The sequence below is a fragment of the Equus quagga genome, chromosome 1 (genome assembly GCF_021613505.1).
Source record: "Equus quagga isolate Etosha38 chromosome 1, UCLA_HA_Equagga_1.0, whole genome shotgun sequence".
NCBI classification, from domain to species: Eukaryota; Metazoa; Chordata; class Mammalia; order Perissodactyla; family Equidae; genus Equus; species Equus quagga.
Window position 1 is genome coordinate 20285428 of NC_060267.1, and position 18024 is coordinate 20303451.

The 18024-nt window shown below is 56.7% G+C and overlaps 1 protein-coding gene across 4 annotated transcripts in view; it reads left to right on the forward strand.

Moving 5' to 3' along the window:
* HDAC7 (histone deacetylase 7) overlaps window positions 1-18024 on the forward strand; it is a 36445-nt gene that overhangs the window by 794 nt on the left and 17627 nt on the right. For 2 of the 4 annotated variants that reach the window (XM_046658027.1, XM_046658036.1), the window contains exon 1: window positions 48-210. The exons of 1 other annotated variant lie outside the window; for it this stretch is intronic. In XM_046658027.1, the coding sequence (XP_046513983.1) occupies window positions 192-210 (19 nt within the window). In that variant the 5' untranslated portion in view covers window positions 48-191. Of the gene's footprint in view, window positions 1-47; window positions 211-18024 lie in introns of those variants that run through there. One more of the 4 variants, XM_046658054.1, reaches the window with a different exon arrangement.

Genomic DNA, 18024 nt, shown 5'->3' on the forward strand with positions numbered 1-18024 from the left:
AAAGCATTTCCTTCCATTGTCATCCTACCCGGCCGGCCGGGCTGCCAGGGCCCTCCCCCTCCCGGCCCCCTCCCTTCCTCTCGCCGTCTCACAGTCGCTCTGCAGCCTCCGGCGACTGGGGGGATGTGAGGCCGGCGCCCCAGCCCCCCGCCCCGCCATGAGCCCCCCGCTCTGAGGGCCCCGGCCCCTGGATGCACAGCCCCGGTGCGGGTGAGTACCGGGCGGCCGCCCCCAGCCCCGCCCGCCCCGCCCTGCGCGCGGCCCCCAGCGCCGCCCGCCCAGGCTCGGGCTCCGGCTCCGACTTCGGCTCGGGCTCCGGGCGGCCCCGCGGGCCCGGAGGGCCTGCGTCCCCCCGACCGCGCCCGCCCCGCCCGGCTCCGCGGGGCGCTGGCAGGCTCCCGGCCGGGGCTGGTTCCGGGGCCGGAGGGATCCGGCCTCCCGCGGGGCGCCCACATCCGCCCGCCCTGGGGCAGCGACAGGCCCGAGGGAGGCGGTTGGAGGCCCCGGGCCGCCGGCGCGCGGGCCCGGCGTCCCATCACCCCCATTCCCGGGGAGGACCGACTCGGGGACCCGGGGAGGCAGGAACGGCCGCCGCGGCCCCGGGAGGGGGCGGTCCTCCGGGGCGGAAGGTTTGGAAGCGCGAGGGCAAAGGGCAGGACCGAGAGTTGGGGCCGGGCTGTCGGCGCTGGACGTCAGCGCCCGCATCCCGCGGATCCCGGCAGGGCCGTACCCGGAGCCCTCCTCTGGGGACAGTGATCCCCGGGAGGCAGGGTGCCGGACAGTGAGGTTTCTCTGAACACCGCTGCCCACCCTTGCTCACCCATCAGGGTGAAGAGACACCTGTGCCCAAGTGAGTTGTGGAGGTGCCAGCAGGGGCGCGGCAAGGTGGGGACCGCAGGCTGTGTACTGAGGGCAACAGGATGTGCGCCCCCCAGGCCCGGGGTCTGTTGGTGCTGGGGAGTGTGAGAGCAGGCGGCAAATCTGGCAGCTGAGCTGGGCGCTGACGCCACCCAGAGTTTCTAGGCCTGTGGGCTGAGAGAGAGCCTTCTGGGGCCTGCAGACCACCTAACTCCCCCCACCCCACTCCCTTCCCTCTGGTTGGCCACTGGGACCTGAACTTGCCAGCCTCTGCTGCTCCTCCCACCGAGTCCAGGCCATTCCCTTGTCCTTGCTGGCCGTCCAGCATGCCCGGAGGCCTCCCCCTGCATCTGGACACTGGCTGGCTTGCTGCTACCCATCCCTCCCCACACCCGGATTCAACATGGGCTTGAGGCCCAGCTCTGCCTGCCAGTTTCTAGGGTGAGAATGGGGCATTGGCCCTCCGTGGCCCTGTTTGGGACTCAGCATCTGAACTCATCATCCTGTTCCCAAGACTTGCACCTTGACTCATGGGGACCTTCCTCGACCCCTGCCTAACCTCGGGGCTGAAAGAAAGGAGACTGTGACTCAGTTCCCTACCCCCTAATGGGGCACCTTGGCAGCCCATTTCTCCCCAACAGGACCCCAAAGGCCAGGTCCCTGAAGTGGCTTAGGCTGCCACACACACCTCTCTCCTCACACCAACCCTCTTACACTTCCCAGCCTCCTTCTCTAGCTTCCACAAGCCACCTCATAGCTCCTCATTGCTCAGCACCTCTTTCTCCTTACTCTCTGCTCCCTCTACCCTCCTCAATTACTAAGTAATTTTCTTCTTCTCTGCAGTCACTTCTGAGGGAACTAAGGCACAGAACGGTCCTGCTGGGTTGTACCCAGTGAATCTAGACTGGAACCAGGTCCTGGACCTGCTGGGACTCCCCCTGCCTTTAGTCCCTTGACGTTCCTGCGCCCAGCAGGGCCAGGCTCAGAGGCAGGCTCAGAGCTGCCTCTTGGTGTTCCATCTGGAATGGCCCCGGGCACTGTTCTCCTGAGGCCTCTGTGCTCCTTAGCTTGAGCCCATGGGTGAGTGTCTCTCTGGCCACCAGGTCTTAAGCTGGGATCCTGAGGCTGGGAAGGTGGCAGTCAGGTCTCGCACTGACCCTCCCAAGAATTCAAACCAGTGACTCTGCTTTGACACTGACGCTCAGTTTCCTCATCAATAAGATGGGGAGGAAATTTTAAGTGCCGTCCCAGAGCAGAGAGGAGGAGAGGTTGACCATAAAGGATGCCTCGGTGTCCCATGTGGGGCCATCATGTTCTTTGCTTCCTTTAGAGAGAACAGAACCCAGCTTTTGTCCTAGTGGCTTCTGGGCATGAGAGTTGGAACTTTCTCTTCCTCTCTCTCCTCCTCAATCCTGGTATAAAAACCTTGGGAGTGAGAAACTCATGGGCCATGGGGGTGGAAATGGGGACCTTCCTGTAGCTGTAGGCCTGCTTGCCCAAGGACCTGGAAGGCAGCATTGCGTGTCACCCCCACCTCCTCCATCTTCCTTCTCCTGGCCTTTCATTAAGAGCTGGTCATTTTGAAGTTGGCAGGGGCCTGAGAGAAGATGAGTTGATGCAAGTCCCTGGGTCACCCAGCCAGGGAACAGCAGGCTGAGCCGGGCTGGAAGCAGACCTTCTAACTCTGTCGGTGCCCATTCTCCTGGCCTTCTCCTCCCCTGGCCTGGCTCAGGTCCTGCGCACGCCTGCCCCACACACCTTGGCCCTGGCCTGTCCTCAGCCAGACTTGAGACCAGGGCCTCCAGTTGGGTGTGGGGTCTTGCTGGAAGCAGGGCGGGAGTCAGGCCTGGGAGCTGGGGGGAGGGCATCTGTCCCCTCGAGGCTCCGGGACTGCATTTGTGTGTGTTGGATTCGTTCACTAGATGGGGCACTTCCTCTGGGACAGGAAACTTTGATTTCCTGTGGTGGGGGCGTTGGTAGGATTAGGAGTGGGGGGCTCAGTTCTGGGCCATCCCTGATGTTGTTTGGAACCACAGAGAGGCAGAGTTTCTGCCTAAGACTGCTCCCCCACCCCTGGGGAGGCAGGAAGGAGAGCATTGGTGAGGAGGTACAGGCTGAGGCTGGAAAAGGAGGCCGTGAGGGCAATGAGATGGGCGGGGGGGGGGGGGGGGGGGGGGCCAACCCAGCAGGAAGCCTGGTCAGCAGGTGACCCTGCCGGGTATTGTGTTTCCCTGTGATATTTCCCGTTTCTGTGGTAACCTTCCCTGGGGGAGCCAGGCCTTCAGGCTGCAGGAAGGTGCCCCTAGACAGCCCTTTCCTTAGAGGCCTGTGTATTAGAAGAGTCCGTAGATTCGGCCACCTCTCTAACCCTTTTGCTCCCTAGGACCAGGACCTGGGAATCTAGACAAGTGGGCTGAACAGGGAGCTGGGCGGAGGCCCTTTTGCATCTCTTGGAGGGGAAGGGAAGGAGGGGGGTCTTGTCCTTTGGGGAGGGCTTTGTGCCTCTCCTCATCCCCTCTCTCCACTGCCCTCCCCCAGCAGCCCTCTCTCCACAAGGGGGAGGTGGACAGCATGCTGCCTGGGGCAAGGGGTAGGGGTGGGGGTGGCAGAGGCCAGAGGGATGTTTTCATCAGCAGAGCCTAGCTCCTTTGGTCCTGGACCAGTTCCCAGAGGCAAAATAAATTCAGGATAGCATCTGTTTAGCGTGGGTCAGCATGTGACGGGTGTGTGTGTGCACTGGGTGTGTGGTGGGCGTCTGTGTGTGCCCCCGGGCTGTGTATTGTAGATGGGGTGGTTCTGTGGCAATTTGTGGTCCATGCGGTGGCTCTGTGTTGGATGTTTTGGGAGTATGCACACGTGTAGTACAGATGTGTGTCATCTGTACCATGTGCACCTTTGCAATTTATGGCTTTGTGTGGGGTATACAGACATATTTTGGGGGGGACTGTACACCTGTGCAGGAGTAGCTTTTTAATAAAAGTCCAGATGTCAGCTGGAAAGCACTATCTCATCCATGGTCCTCAAATGCCAGTTTCTGGACCATTTGCTTCAGAGTCAAAAATAAAGATCCTCAGGCCCTGTTCCAGACTGACTCAGAATCTGCATGGGTAGGGCCTGGGAATCTGGATTTTAACATGGGCTTCAGGTGATTCTGGTGCAAAGGTATGTTTGAGGACCACCGATCTGAGCCAAGCTGTCTGTTTTTTCTTTTGAGGAAACCGAGACCCATGGAAGGTATGTGGTTTGTCGAAGGACACAGGGCCATTACGAGAAAGAACCAAAACAAAACATCCCTTTCAAGACCTGCCCAGGGGTTACCCGTACATCCTACGTGTGTACAAATCTGTACTCGGTGTGATGAAGTGGACCAGCTAGGGTTGGTGCGGACGCTTACTGGGCCTTAACCTTCCCCTGGAGTCCCGGCTTCCTGACCTTGCTTTTCCTGGTACATCCTGCTTCCTCCTCCCTGGGGAAATCCTGGAACTGTTGAGCATCAACTCTAAAGGTGATGCTGGCAGTTAGGAGGCCCCATTTACTGAGCCAGTCTCTCAGCAATTCCTCTATTCATCAGATACTTCCTGAGCCTTGCTGTGTGCTAGGCACCAGACACAGAAATGCAGTGAACACATAGGCAGAGGGTCTGACCTCAGGGAACTTCCACTCTAGTGGAGGAGATAGACAGTAAGAAGTAAAGAAATGAGTATAACTATCTAGTTACACCTTGTGATAACCCTAAGAAGGAAATGAACTGGGTGCAGCCATAGAGAATAACAAGGTGGGACTTCCTTAGATAGGGTGGCCAGGGGAGGCCTGCCTGAGAAGTTGACATTGATGCCTTCTCTCACCTCCCCAGACTAGAAGTGAGCCCTCAGAGGCCTCTGAGCCATGCTTGGGAATCTCCTGGGTCCAGATGAGGGAGCTGGGCTGAGTGGCGGCTGCAGATTGGAGCCAAATTGCCAGCCTCTTGCCTGGTATGGAAGACAGCTGGTCTCCCCTCCTCAGACAGCCCCCAGAGGTTGGCAGAGGGGGAGAGGAGGAGGGAGAGATGGAAAGGGCTGAAATCAAAGCTGCCCCATTGCTTGGGGGAGCAGCCTTTTCCCTTCCTGGGGCCAAGTCCGGGGCCCTGCAGACATGTTGCTTGTTGGGAAGGCCATGAGCTCTGGAGCACTGCCCCCTTCCTGACCCTCTTGCCTCAGCTTCCTCCCCGCTCATTCCCTTCCTCCCCAGCTCCCTACCTGGGAACTCCGGTGCCAAGTCCCTCCCCTCTGGGTCTAGCCTGGCTGCCTCTGTGGCCACTGGGATTTATTTACCTGGCTAAGGAATCACCGTGGAGAGAAGGGTCAAGGCTTAGAGAGGATCTTGGCCCTGGAAGAGAGAACAGACCAGAAAGAAGGGCTGGGCAGGGACCAGAGAAGACAAGGCAGGGCGAGGGCCGAGGCTGGCCCAAGCAGGCAGGAGAGAAGGCAGGAGCAGGTCTCTGGCTGGGCGCCATGGAGCCTCCCTGGGCTCTTGGAGTCTTCTCCCCAAACTGGTGAGACTCTAAGTCCAGGGGGGCAGACACTAGCTAGAAGGCAATGCCTCCCCACCCCCCACCTTGGTCCCCCTGCTGTGCTGCCCCTGCCCCCTCTCAGGAAGTTAACTGTCACATCAGCAGGCAGCCTGCAGACCCTCTCCCCTCCAACCTCTTCTCCTGGTAGGTTTTCCCTGGGGAACCTGGAGCTGCAGGCTGCAGGAAGGTGCGGCACTTTCCTTAGAGAGCTAAGTGTCAGAGGAGCCCTCATGTAAGAGCAGAGGCCTTGTCTGTCCCTGCCGCTGCCTCTGTCCCTGCCACTGCCTCGCCTGGCATTCCCCGCTCGGCCTCCTTTAAGCTGCTCAACCCCTTTAAGTGCACAACCCCCCTGGACTCATGTGCCTCCCAGGCCTTGCTGACTTCTCCTAATGAGGAGGGCCCTGGGCTAAACTCACTATCCCCACCCTGTCTCCACGCCACTTCCTTTTTGCCCATGTTGCCTGCAGGGATTGGAAACCCTGGTGGTCAGAGACCAGAGCCTCCTGCTCTGGAGAGAACTTGGGAGACCCCAGCCCTCTTCACGAGTGCAGCTCAGCTCCCTGCAGAGCCCATTCCAAGGAGCCCAGCTCTGGCTCCTGCAGTCACCCCCAGCCCTCAAAGTCCCATTCCTCCTTCCCTGGGGCTCCCCGGGTGGCAGGGAGAAGCGGGGCAGGCTGGGAGCCACAGGTTCGGAAAGAGTCCGGGTGGGGGAATTCGCGACTGGGCTGTAACCGGCTTGTTTTGCTTGCCCCACAAGCCTGCACGGGCATCCGCTGCGCCCTCCTGGGCGTTCAGGTTCTAGAACTGCTCTCAGAATGACAGGCTGGTGGCACCCGGTTGGGGCAGGGGTGAAGGGGGGAGCCCCAGGCAAGGGGGAGCTGGAGGGTTAAAAATAGCAGCAGCCGGGTTTCGGTTAGCAAATGTGGAGGCGGGGAGCTGGAGGCGGGGCAGGCGGCAGCAGTGTGTGCCCGCTGCTTAGGGCTGTTTCCCCTGGGTCCCAGGAGTGAGTCACGGTTGAAGAGCTCCAACCTGATGCGGTGCTGGCACAGCACCCGCACCCCCACCCCCATCGGGGTGAGGGGCTGAGCTCAGGCTTCATCCCTGGGCTTCTAGAGGATATGCATCTCCCTTGCGGGCCCTCAGGGCCACCTTGAGAGTTGGGCCAGGGGGATTGTGTGATATAAGGGAAGAAATGTGCCAATCTGAGGCCAAACACCTGGGTTTGAACCCCAGCCGAATGGTTGTGGGACCTTGTACAAGGCTGCCAAGGGCTCTAAGTCTTGGTTTCCTAGTCTTTCAAGTGGAGATTTTCTCATAGGCATGTGTAAACACTTGGTGGATTCTAAAATGCCCTACAGATGTTAATTATCACCTTAGACTCTGCTGTGCCCATTGCAAAGCCTGGCAAAAGGGCTTTCCTGTAAGGGCACAGAGGGAGGCATGGGATGACCTCAGCAGAGTCCCTATTTCTCCTGCAAACCTTGGGCACATGGCTCTCTGCCTGTTTCTCCATCTGTAATGGGAAGATAATAATAGTTTCAACCTCATGGAGTTGCTATAAAGATTGAAGTAAGTAACATTAACGCCGTTCCTGGTATGAAGTCAGTGCACACAGAATACTCATCATTATTATTAATGTTATTGTTCATATTTTTGAAGGTCAGGGATAGGGAATGTTAAAGACATGAAGAACAGAAACTGGGCCCAGCCCCAGTTCACAGAAAAAAAACAGGCCAAATTCACTGTTCCAGATTCCTCCACCCATCAGGGCCTGGAACACCAGGAGTCTGTAGCCAGAAGTCAGAGGGTGGACCCTGTCTCTCTTTCACTTCACTGCCCCCAGCCTCCCCCAGTGAGGCAGGATGCCAGGGGACCCAAAGGCCTTGCAGCCAGCTGGCACTGGGGAAGGTCTGAGATGGGACCGCCCCTGATGGCCCCGATGTGGAGTACCTTGCCAGCATCTGCTGGGGTGACCTTTATTTTAGCCCCTCCCTGGCAGCTCTTAAGAGGAACATGAGGCAGGGGAGGGATGGGAAGGTCAGTGATGTCAGCCGTGAGTATTCCCAGCACAGAGGCCCTGGAAGAGGCAGGAGGCATTTCTTTCAGGAAATGATCATTATTCAGCCTACAGGCATTCGTTAAGTAAGTCCTGACTTGGTGCCCAGCCCCGTGCTAGGCCCTCTACATGATTCAGGAGAGGCAGAGGACGCTGGCTTGTAGATAATGCAGAACCTCGGAGGATATGGGGTCTAAGCATACCATACGTGGAGTCGGTGAAAGCCCTGTTTCCTAGTTCTCACAGGAGCCAGAGGACGCAACTTCACTTTGCTACCCACTGGCTGTGCCATCTTTGTATTTGTGTGTGTGCACATATCCATATGTATCCTGTTTTATTATCACAGTGGCAGTTCATGTGCATTGTAGATAATCAGACAACACAGACAAGCAAACATTAAAAAATAAAAACCGTTACAATCCCAGCAATCTGAGATCACTGCCACCATACCTCAGCGCCCACTTGCCCATTTCCTGGTACGCCTCTCTACGTTGTACTTTTTACCAAAATGAGATCACGCTGTGTATGCTGTGTTTTCGGTCAGTGATCTCCACCTTCCACGACAGTAAATTTGCATCTCATCAAATTCCCAGTTGGCTAGAAATTGTCCTTCGCAGCTGGTTTGTCCAAATCAGTACCCAGGACCATGCATCTGGTGGCTGAGTTCCCTGAAAGCTGTGTAAGCACCCTGGCTGGATTTGTGATCTGGAGAAACCCCAGCCCACCGAGTCTCAAGGGCAGCCCTGGCTGCAAAAAGGAGTCATGTCACCTGGAGAATCTGCCTGACAGACCTGTGCCATCTTCCAAAAATAACAGGCAAAGCAAGGCCGGTGGCAGGCCACATCTGGGATGGGGATCTCTGGGGTGTCTACTGTCATTAATATTAATGTGGCGTCCCTGTGAGTGCCAGCATTCATAGCTTGTTGCTATTCATGGACTCACATCCGTGATGCCCCCAGGCCGTGGAGCAGGCCTGAGCCTCTGTATTGGCCTCTGCCTTCACCATCTCAGGCCCAAGGGTGCTGGGGGCTGTTTGGCTGTGTTCCTAGTCCCCAGGAGCCCTGCCTGAAGGTGGGTGCTCCCTCCTGCTCTGGTGAGTGCCTCCATCCCTTCCACCTGCCCACGGCCTTCCTTTGTGTGTGCGTGTGTGTGTGTCCTGAGAGAGAGACACACACACAAAGAGAGAGCATCTCCTCCCAAGGAAATTCACTCCTGAGTAGCCACTCGGCGGGTGACTTGCTCTGGTTATGCAACCTGCATTTTATACAGGGCTTGACGGTTTCCAGAGGGCCTGCAGGGGCGTTTGATCCTCCCCGCCAGCCCTGAGAGGTTTGCTTGTTTAGTTATGCCCTGCTGGAGGCAGCTTACAGGAAACAATAAAATGGTAACATGTACATATAAAAAGCAGGGAAAATATAAGATGAAAAGGGAAGTGAAGATGGGGTCAGGGAGTGCCTCCTGGAGACAGCACGGGAGGGACACCGGCAGAGGTGATTCTCTCTCTTTGTTTTTGTTGTTGTTGTTCTGGATGGAGAACCAGCACGCTGTGGGAACTTGCCGACTGGGGGGTCACGCCCTGACCTTCAGATGCTGGGACTGCACTGTGTCCACCTCACTGCCTAAGGGGAGGTGGGTGGAACTAGTTGTCCATGTCACTGTGGTGATCATCAGCTTAGGTTGTGGAGCCCCAGAAGCCCCACTTACCATCTGTGTGACCTCAACAAGTTTCTTAACTTCTCTGAGCCTCAGTTTCCTCCTTTGTAAAAGGAGGATCATAACCGTATCTCCCTTATAGGGTTGTTGTGAGATAGTACAAGTAAGATGCTTAGCACAGTAAGCATTCACTATATGGTGGTTGATCATTACTAATATTGTTAATTAATAATTATAATAAGATAATGATTAATATAAATATTATTAATATTATAACTTAAACTTTTCCCTGGCAGTCTCTGGAGTGGGCTGAGCGGCCTCATGGGTGGCACAGGTGAGAGGAGCCGAGGAAGGCACATCTTCTGGCTCACGTGCCCCTGGAACAGGCAGAGCAGGGAGCAGGCAGGAGTCATGGACACGGGGCGGGGGTGCTGTAGGGTGGGCAGGATCTGGCCGAGGAGGGCCCAGAAGCTAAGGGAGCAACAAGGAGGGCTAGGGAATGAATATGCGACCTGAGGGAGAAGGACCTGCTCTGAGAGGCAGCCCCGGGGCGGTGACCCGTGCTTCCTGTTGGGGCAAGCGCTGGCCCTTGAGAAAGACTGGCTGGGGCTGGCTGCTAAGAGGGAGCAGCTGGTCTAAGTGGGGCACCGGGTGGTGGGGGAGGGGGAGAGAGAAAGGCAGAAGCTGACAGAACCTCAACTCTTCTCCCCAGGTTACAGAGGGGGCCCTTGTCTTGACTGCTCAGGATGTTTTGCTTATGATAGGAAAGATGGTGGTTAGACATCATGGTGAACTTCCCATCTCAGGGATTGGAGTTACTGGAGCAGGGGAGTGAGGGTAAGTGGGAACTTGTGTCTTTGAGGACTTTCAGGACCTGAGAAACCCTAGGGCAGTGGGACCAGGGGGCCGAGACGAGGAATTCCCTAAGTGGTCAGGGCAGGCCTCACTGTAAGGAGAAGGCTGTGGGTGACAGGAAGTGGATGCAGGCTCTCGAGGCAGCCACCCTGAGCAAGTAGCTGTGCCCTCCCCTTCACATCTTCACAAAGGGCAGGCAGGGAAGACTGAGCGGTGGTCTGAGAGGCCCCCAGAGGCGGGCAGGGCTTGGAGGAACCCCTGTTTTTCTTTGCCAGAGGACGGGGAGACTCCAGAGAGCATCAGTCCCAGAAACCAGCAGCCGCACACGACTCAGAAGGCCCAGCTGCCCCAGCTCAGGGTCAGCGGGTCTCCATCCATGAGGAGTGCAATATGGGACCAGGGGCCGGGGGCAAGGAGCCAGGGAGGACGCTTTCCCACCCCCAGGGAGCTCGAGCTGCCGCTGCCATGGTTACGTCTGCTTCCTGTTTGATTCATCTCAAACAGCAGAAAGGGGGGGCACCGGCTCCAACTCGGGCCACCGCTGCGTGGGGCTGTTTACAACAGCCGCATGTGGGATTCCCAGAAAGAGACTCCAAACCGGACATCCTGCGGCTGCAAAATACCCAGGTGTCAAGAGCTAAAAATAGCTGCCACAGGGCCCCAGGCGCGGGAAAGGGGCATGCTCGCTGCGGAGGCGGGCGGCTGGCCGAGGCCCTCACACCCAGCCTCCGGCTCGGTGCACAGCTGCTGAGCCGGCAGAGCCTCAGTCCCCTCGCTCGGGACTAACAGGAGGCCTTTGTCTGGCCAGGCCCAGGTCCCAGGCTGCTCACCTGTGAGCCGAGCCGCTGCCCCATGGGCAGCTGGCCCCTCTGCCTGCGTGGTGGAGCTTGCTTTGCTCTTGTGGGAGACCCTCAAAGGGACTTGGGAGCTTCTAGAGAGAGGACGTGGCATGGCACCCGAAAGCAGGGAAAATGAAACCCATGCTCCTCTAGGACCTCAATCTGTCATTCCCTCATGCAATCCAAAATCATTGCTTGGAATCTGCGAAGTCAACAGTTGCCATCTGTAGGTGGTTCTTCGGGACTGTCTTCACAGGGGCCCCAAGATGAAATAGGCAGTTCCGGCCCCCTAACCTGCAGCAGGGTTCTGTGAGGCTCTGTGATTTTACCACCCTACGCCCAGCTAGGCCCTGCATTTGCTCTCTACCCACTGGCCTGTGGGGAGTGGAAGGGCTGGGGAGGAGCGGCGGAGGGTATTGGTTGAGAACATGGGTTCTGGAGCCCAATTGCCTGGCTCAAGTCCCAGCTCAGCTACTTCCATGTTATGTGACTCAGACAAGTTATTGAATACTGCTGGGCCTCAGTCTACTGATCTATATAATGAGGATGAAAACAGTACCCACGTCATAGGTTTGTCATGAGGGCTAGATGAATTAGCAAACGTAAGGCACTTAGAACAACTCCTGGCACGTAGTAGAGCGTTGGTTTACAGAAGTTCAGATGGAAGAGGAAGGGAAGAGATTGTAGTTGGGCGAGGCAGGGGATGAGACAGGGCAGGAAATGCATCTGGGAGAAAATAGACTGTGGTAGAGGAGGGGAAGATGCAGTTGGGACCAGACACTGAAATGCTTATGTCAGAAGGGAGGCTGCAGAGAAGTTCTGAGGCAAACAGTATTAATCACAACCATTGAGGGAGCACCTCCCGTGGCCTCGGTGCTCCCCACACAGCATTGCTTATCTCCGATGACCTCTTCCAAGTGGGTATTCTTAGCCTCTTACAACAGATGGGGCACTCGAGGCTTGACCAGGTTACATCGTGTCCCCGGCTCTCTCTGCTGGTCACTGATGGAGTCAGAGTTTGAACCCAGGTCCATCTGACCTCAAAGCCAACGCCCTCTGTGCCGTAGACCCTCATTTTTATCACTTCATGTGGCAGGAGTTTCCAGCCAGCTTGCAGCCCCCTGGGTGCTGGATAAATCTGAGCAATAAGCTGCTTAGTGCCAAGATAATGAATGAGCAATAAAATTAGTAATGAACAAGAGAATTTCTGGAAGGAGGACACAAGAAACTGTTAAAAAGAGTTGTTTCTAGGGAAATTCTAGAGAGTTGGATGAGTAAGAAACTTTGTTTTATACTTTTTTGGGGCTCTCTGAATTTTTTTAGTATCTGTAAGTAGTATCCTTTTTAATTTTTAAAAAAATCGTGAATTTAAAAGTGAGAACCAGGTTTCGTGTATATTTCCATCCCTTCAACCACTGTACCAGTGACGTCACGTGGAGGTATTTAGTACCTGCATTTGGGATTGACTTCTTGGCTTTCCCCTGCACTGGTCTGGTCCGGCCTGGCTGTACCACTGACCTGGCGGGTGACCACGACCTAGCCCCTTCCCCTCTCTCCTCCTCTGCAAAGTGAGAGGGTCAGCCAGAACAATCTCTAAAGCCCCATCAGCTCTTAACTTTCTCAGATCCTGTGACTGAAATGCCTTCAAGAAGAGCTTCCCCTCCGCGCTCAGCCCTTACTCTGTGTCGGAGGCCTGGCAACCAGGATGTTCTTTCTCGTGTTTATTTATTCTTGGATCTTCCTGAAGCCATTTCACCCCCAGCTTTCATCTTGCCTGCCAGCTCCCATGCGGAGTCTGGCTTTGTCCCGCCTGTGGCAGAGAAGTAGAACCCAAGCTGCAACTTGGGGTGCGGAGGGAGTCCGCCCTGAACCCAGGACCTGGCCTGCGGCTGCCTGCTTTCCTCTCGCCTGCAGGGGCCTACGTCTTCCTGCTGCTCCTTTTTAGCCAGGCGGGAGACCAGGCAGTTGGGAACCGCCTCAAAAAAGACACTGGAGGCGTTGGGAGGGGGCTTCGGGGTGGCAGTGCTCCTAGGGAGCCCTCTCCCTGACAAAGGGCCCGAAGCACCTGGGCGAGCAGGTGGTGAGGCAGGGCTCAGGTTTCTGCAGCCTTGCACAGGCCTCCGGCAGAGTTGCATCTGCTGGGCAGGTAAGAGCAGGAGCGGGAGACCAGCTTGTGCAGATGCTCAGGGGACAGAAGTTGGCGTTTGTGGCTGCTCCAAAGGTGGCTGAGGGCCAGGGTGTGCCCATGGGGCAGGATTTCTGGGGCTATTTGGTTCTCGGTGAGAGCAGGTGTTCTGGTTTGGGAAGGTGACTTGGTAGGCCCAGGTGCCTCAGTGCCCGACTGCCGTTGCTTCCAAAGGAGGTAGAAATGGGGGTAGCCAGGATTCCAAAAAGGAGAGCTCTCCCCTCTGGCCTGGACCCATGTGGAGAAGGATCCTGCCCTACACAGTGTTTTCGGTCCCTTGGGTCCGTTCACTCCTGATTTTATTTCAGTCTGGCCCCAAATTAGTGGTAACCTCACTCTGAGAGGGGCCGATGAGAGGAGGGGTCCCCAAGTTCATCCCCAAGCCTGGGATGCAAAAAGTCCACTTTCTGGTTTCAGTTCAGCCACTGACTGGGTGCCTTTAGATAGCTTTCCTCTCTCTGGGACACAGGTGAGCTGTTCCCCGGGTCTTCTCTCTGGTTTTTCTGGGCTCTTCTGAACGCAGAGGCTCTCTGCACAGAGCCAGGGAGTTGAGGGAGAAGCAGAACTTCTTCCAGGAATTGCTTTTGGATTCAGCCCCTGTTGGCAACACACACGTATGCATGCACGCATGCAGCTTTTCTAAACAGTTTATATCATAGATCATCATCATAAAACATCCCTTTTGGGCCCGGTAATGAACACTACAGAGTTCAGGGCTGTTAGTTTTTCTCCTATCCAGAGAGTGCATGGTGTCCGGAATCCGTAGTTATCAGGAACTGAGGCGCAGAGAACCTGGCTGTGCTCCGGAGCGTGAATGCTGCTGACCAGCCCTCGGGCAGGGACCAACGGGAGTAGAGATTTCCCAGCAGGTGGGGACCCGAGGCCCGAGACTCTAGACCTGACCGAGCTTCTGGGAACGCACCCAGGAGCCCAGTTCAGAAACCTCTCTTGGGGGACCAGGTCTTTTAGAAGAAAGAAGAGGTCTTAAGAGAGCCCGTGGTGGGGTTCCCACGTCCTAGGGAGGGGAGGTGCCTCCCACACCAGTGTTCCTTGGGGCTCACAAACCTTGAGAAATACTCAGGCCATGTCCTAGGCAGGGGGCCAGGAGAGAGTCACTGTGTTCCATTCACCAGTTCCTAACAGAGCCTGCCATGGGCCCAGCAAGGTGTTAGATGCAGATTGGCATGGCTTACAAATGATGCCATGGGGACCGTGATTAATGGATATTAAGGTGGTGGACACAGAGTGCGTATTATGGGAGCAAGAAGAGGAGAGGTCAGGGTGAACTTCATGAGGAGATGGGCATGGGCTGGACTTCAAAGGATGGGCAGAATTTGAATAGGTGGAGTGGCATTTCCCTGCCAAATGTCATCATCTGAAGCAGGGGCACCAGTGTTTGAGGGCAGTTGGTGGGAGTCCCTCTGCACCTAGAGTTGCCCCCAGTGGTGCCTGCCTGCAGGGAGTGCTCCTTTTTTAGCTTCTGGAAGAGGAACTGTGGCTGTCCCTTAGACACAGACCTGAAAGAGCAGTACCTATTAGTTGTCCTTCAGAAAATATCCCTTCTGCCCTAAGTCCGGCCTGAGGAGGGCTTCTGTGTGGCCACCAAATGCCCTTCTCAGGCAGCCTCCCAGTCTCCTAGCCTTCTATCCCCTTGGCCCTGAGCTGGGGCAGCAGGAGGGGAAGGTGTCCATCTTGGACAGGTGGCCTCAGGACTCACCTCTGTCTTCGCCCACCCCAGCCAGCCTCTGAGCTCCTCAGGGCTTCTCTGCTGCTGACCAGCGCAGGCCCTACCGGAGGGTTTCCTGGGTTCTGAACGGGATGAGGGGGCCCTGGACCGGGCTTAGGAGCCTGGGAGAAGTGGCTATTTCCAGAAGGAAAGACTTCTGTTTCAGGTTTTCCAACAAAAAGGCTGAGCGGTTCTCTTCTCTTCAGGAACAGAAGCTGCAGGACACTGGATGGGGCAGTAGGAGAAAGTGGATTCCTACTATGGGGTCCTCAGGTTCCAGACCTGCTGCTTCACAGCTCCTGCCAGATCTGACTTGACCTCCAGGCCATGACCCAGTCCCTCTGCCACTGTGGAAGCCTCTGAGCTGGCCCCACTCCCTCCTCCGGGCCTGCTCTTCCCGACCCCGTCTCCCTCCTGGTGTCTGTAGGGTGGTTTCACCAGCCTTTCTCTCCCACCTCCGGCCCCACCTCACCTCCCAGCCCTCTTCTTTCCCTTCGGGCTATGGGAGCCTGGTTTGGCTGCCCAGGGAGATTGTATCTGAGCACATCAGGCTGAGCTGAGGGCATTGCTGGATAAACTGGGGCCTCTTTAGGTTCTTGCTATGGACTGAGCTCGAGCAGGGCGAGATGTCCGACTCTCACGGTAGACTGGATGAGGAAGAGGGAGCTGGGATTGCTGTCCTCCAGCCTGGGAATTTGAGGAAAGGAATGGGTGGAGTGCTCTTTTGGGTTAGCTTCTGGTGGAGGTGCCAGGTTTTAGAGTGCTCAAGCTGGCGTGGGGCTTCCTAGAGCGGTAGGGAGCGTGCCTGGCTGGGTCCTCTCTCCTCCCCCTGCCCGGCCCCCTTCCTGCATCCCCTTCGCTCCATCTCTCTCCTCTCTACAGATGGGACCCAGGTGAGCCTGGGTGCCCACTGCCCCCGTCCCCCTGGCACAGGTAAGAGCCAGGCCCGAGGGAGACCGTGGTGGGAAGAGGAAGATGAGAATGGAAAGCTGAGGGGTGGTTCTGCAGGGGAGCTGGCTGATTGTCCAGAGCGTTGGGAGGTTAGGGTTCCAGGGGAGGAGTGAAGTTGGGGTTTCATGGGGAAAGGGTGAGGAGCGGGGATAAGAGGCTGCTCTGGATCCAGGCTGGCCCCCATGCCAGGAAGACCAAGAGGGAGAGGAAAGGCAGGCTGCTCTTCTTGTCCTTGCTGGGCACCATGGGACAGGAAGGCAAGTAGGAAGCTAATAGTCCTCCACAGACCCCCGCCTCCCATGGGCTCTGGGCGAGGCGGCATGTTCTTGTTTGCTGACTCTTCCAGTCCTCACACTGGCTCTGCAAGGCCGGCAGGGCAGCCCTTGCAGGATGGAAAGATGCTTCACGCTCTCGGGTGGGAGTGAAAGAACCCCTCTCCTTGCTTCTCTCACAGTTCTTTGCCTCCTCTGCTGTTAGGATGCACTGGGCAAGGAGCGGGTGGACTTCCTGCTGCTCTGGTTTAGGGCATCCCCGTGGGGCACGGGTGGGGCTGGACTGGATGAGGGCTGCCCCTTCCTTAACTTCAGCCAGTATCCACTGCGAGCCTACTGGGTGCAAACGACGTACCTGACCCCTAATAGTTGCATAGGGCAGGAGAAGTGAAGGCCGGGTATTCTCTTTGCTCCAGTCCAAAAGCTTACCGGCAGGCTGGGGAGACAGGACACATAAATAAAGAGAGAAATCATAGTAGAATGCAATATGTGACCAGTGCCAAATGAGGGGATGACTGAATAATGAGTTCATCCATTCATCGAAGAAGAATTAAACTCACTACCTGTTGTCATTTAGTCCTCCTAGATGTATAATTGTCTGAAAGACTAAATACAGAGATTGGAAAAAAGAAACATTAATGAACCCCATCCCTGTGCCAGGACGTCTTCCTGGAATTTTAGGGGGAATACAGAGATTTATTCATTTATTCAACCAGTATTTCCTGGGTCATGTGCTGTTCTAGGTGCTGGGACAGGGAACGATAAACAAACCAAGGCCCTGCCCTTGCAGCTGAGCTCAGCCGTGGTACCTGCCCACGCCGTGCTTACGGGCACAGAGCCACCGACGGGATGGAAATCCAGGGGAGGGAGGGACACGGGGTGCTGGGCTGCGTCCAGGGGAAGAGGGAAGACCAGCTGGTCTTGGAGGAAAGGGTAGGATCTGGAAAAGCAGAATGGAGGGGTCAGGACAGCACCAGCGGGGAGCTGTTGTGAGCAAAGCTTAGAGGACAAAAGGTACACGGGCTTGTGACAGGATAGGAGCTGATGGCTGAGGCAGAGGGTTCGTGTTCAGATGTAGGAGACAAAGTTGAAACAAGCCGGGTTAGCACCAGGTTGTAGAGACCCCCAGCTGCTAACTCACCCCGAGAGGTGTTCCCAAAGTTGCAGGCAGAGCCCCTCCCGCTTTCCCAGCAGCCTTCTGCTCAGGAGGCCCTGGCAGTGCTGGGAGTGAGGGCTGGGGCCACGCATACCCCGTGTGTGGCCGAAGCTGCAAGCTGCAAGTCCTAGTGGCCTGCCTTGGGTTCCCTGAGCTCCCTCTTGCATCATCAGGGGAATCACCCCAGGAAGCCAAGACACTGGACATGGGAGGACTGAGACCCTTCCTAGGGCAGGGATGTGTTGGCATCAGAGGCCCAGACTCAACCAGAATGAGGATCTGGAGTCCCCTCTGGTCTCCTGACGTCTAGAGGGTCGTGGCGGTCCCCTTCCTGCTCCGCTCCTCCCTCGTCTCCATCTCACCGTCTCATGGTCAGAGACTATTAGAGCAGATGCCCCTTAGGGACAACCTGCTGCAGCCCCTCTTCCTTTGCCCCGTGAAACCCCCCCCCGCCCCCGAGGGGAGGTGCCTTCCTGGAAGTGGATGAGAAAAGGGAGCCAGAGCACTGGCCTGGGCCAGACCAGAACCCGTGCTCATTCTGCCCCGAACTGGGTGGCCTTGAGCAGGTCCCTTCGCCCAAGCCTCAGTTTCCTCATTTGGGATGACAGAATAGTAATAACTACGCGGGGGATGAGGTGAAGGTGTTCTGCGGGCGCCGTGCACGTGTGCTACGGATGTTAAGGTCATGATTAGGAGTGGTTGCCTTGGGCCTGGAGGCCGCGTTTCCTGGCTCCCTGGCTGGTGATTTGCCACATGCCTTCCAGTCCCCTCAGCCTCAAGCCCGGAGGACAGCCTGTGGCTACCCCAATGGGGGATCCCCAGCATTGGATGAGCTGAAGGAGGCCTCTTCAGAAAGGTTACCGGCTTGTGAGCTCTCTGAGGGCACCTGCTCCCACCCCCACCTGCCTCCCCTTCTCCAGGATA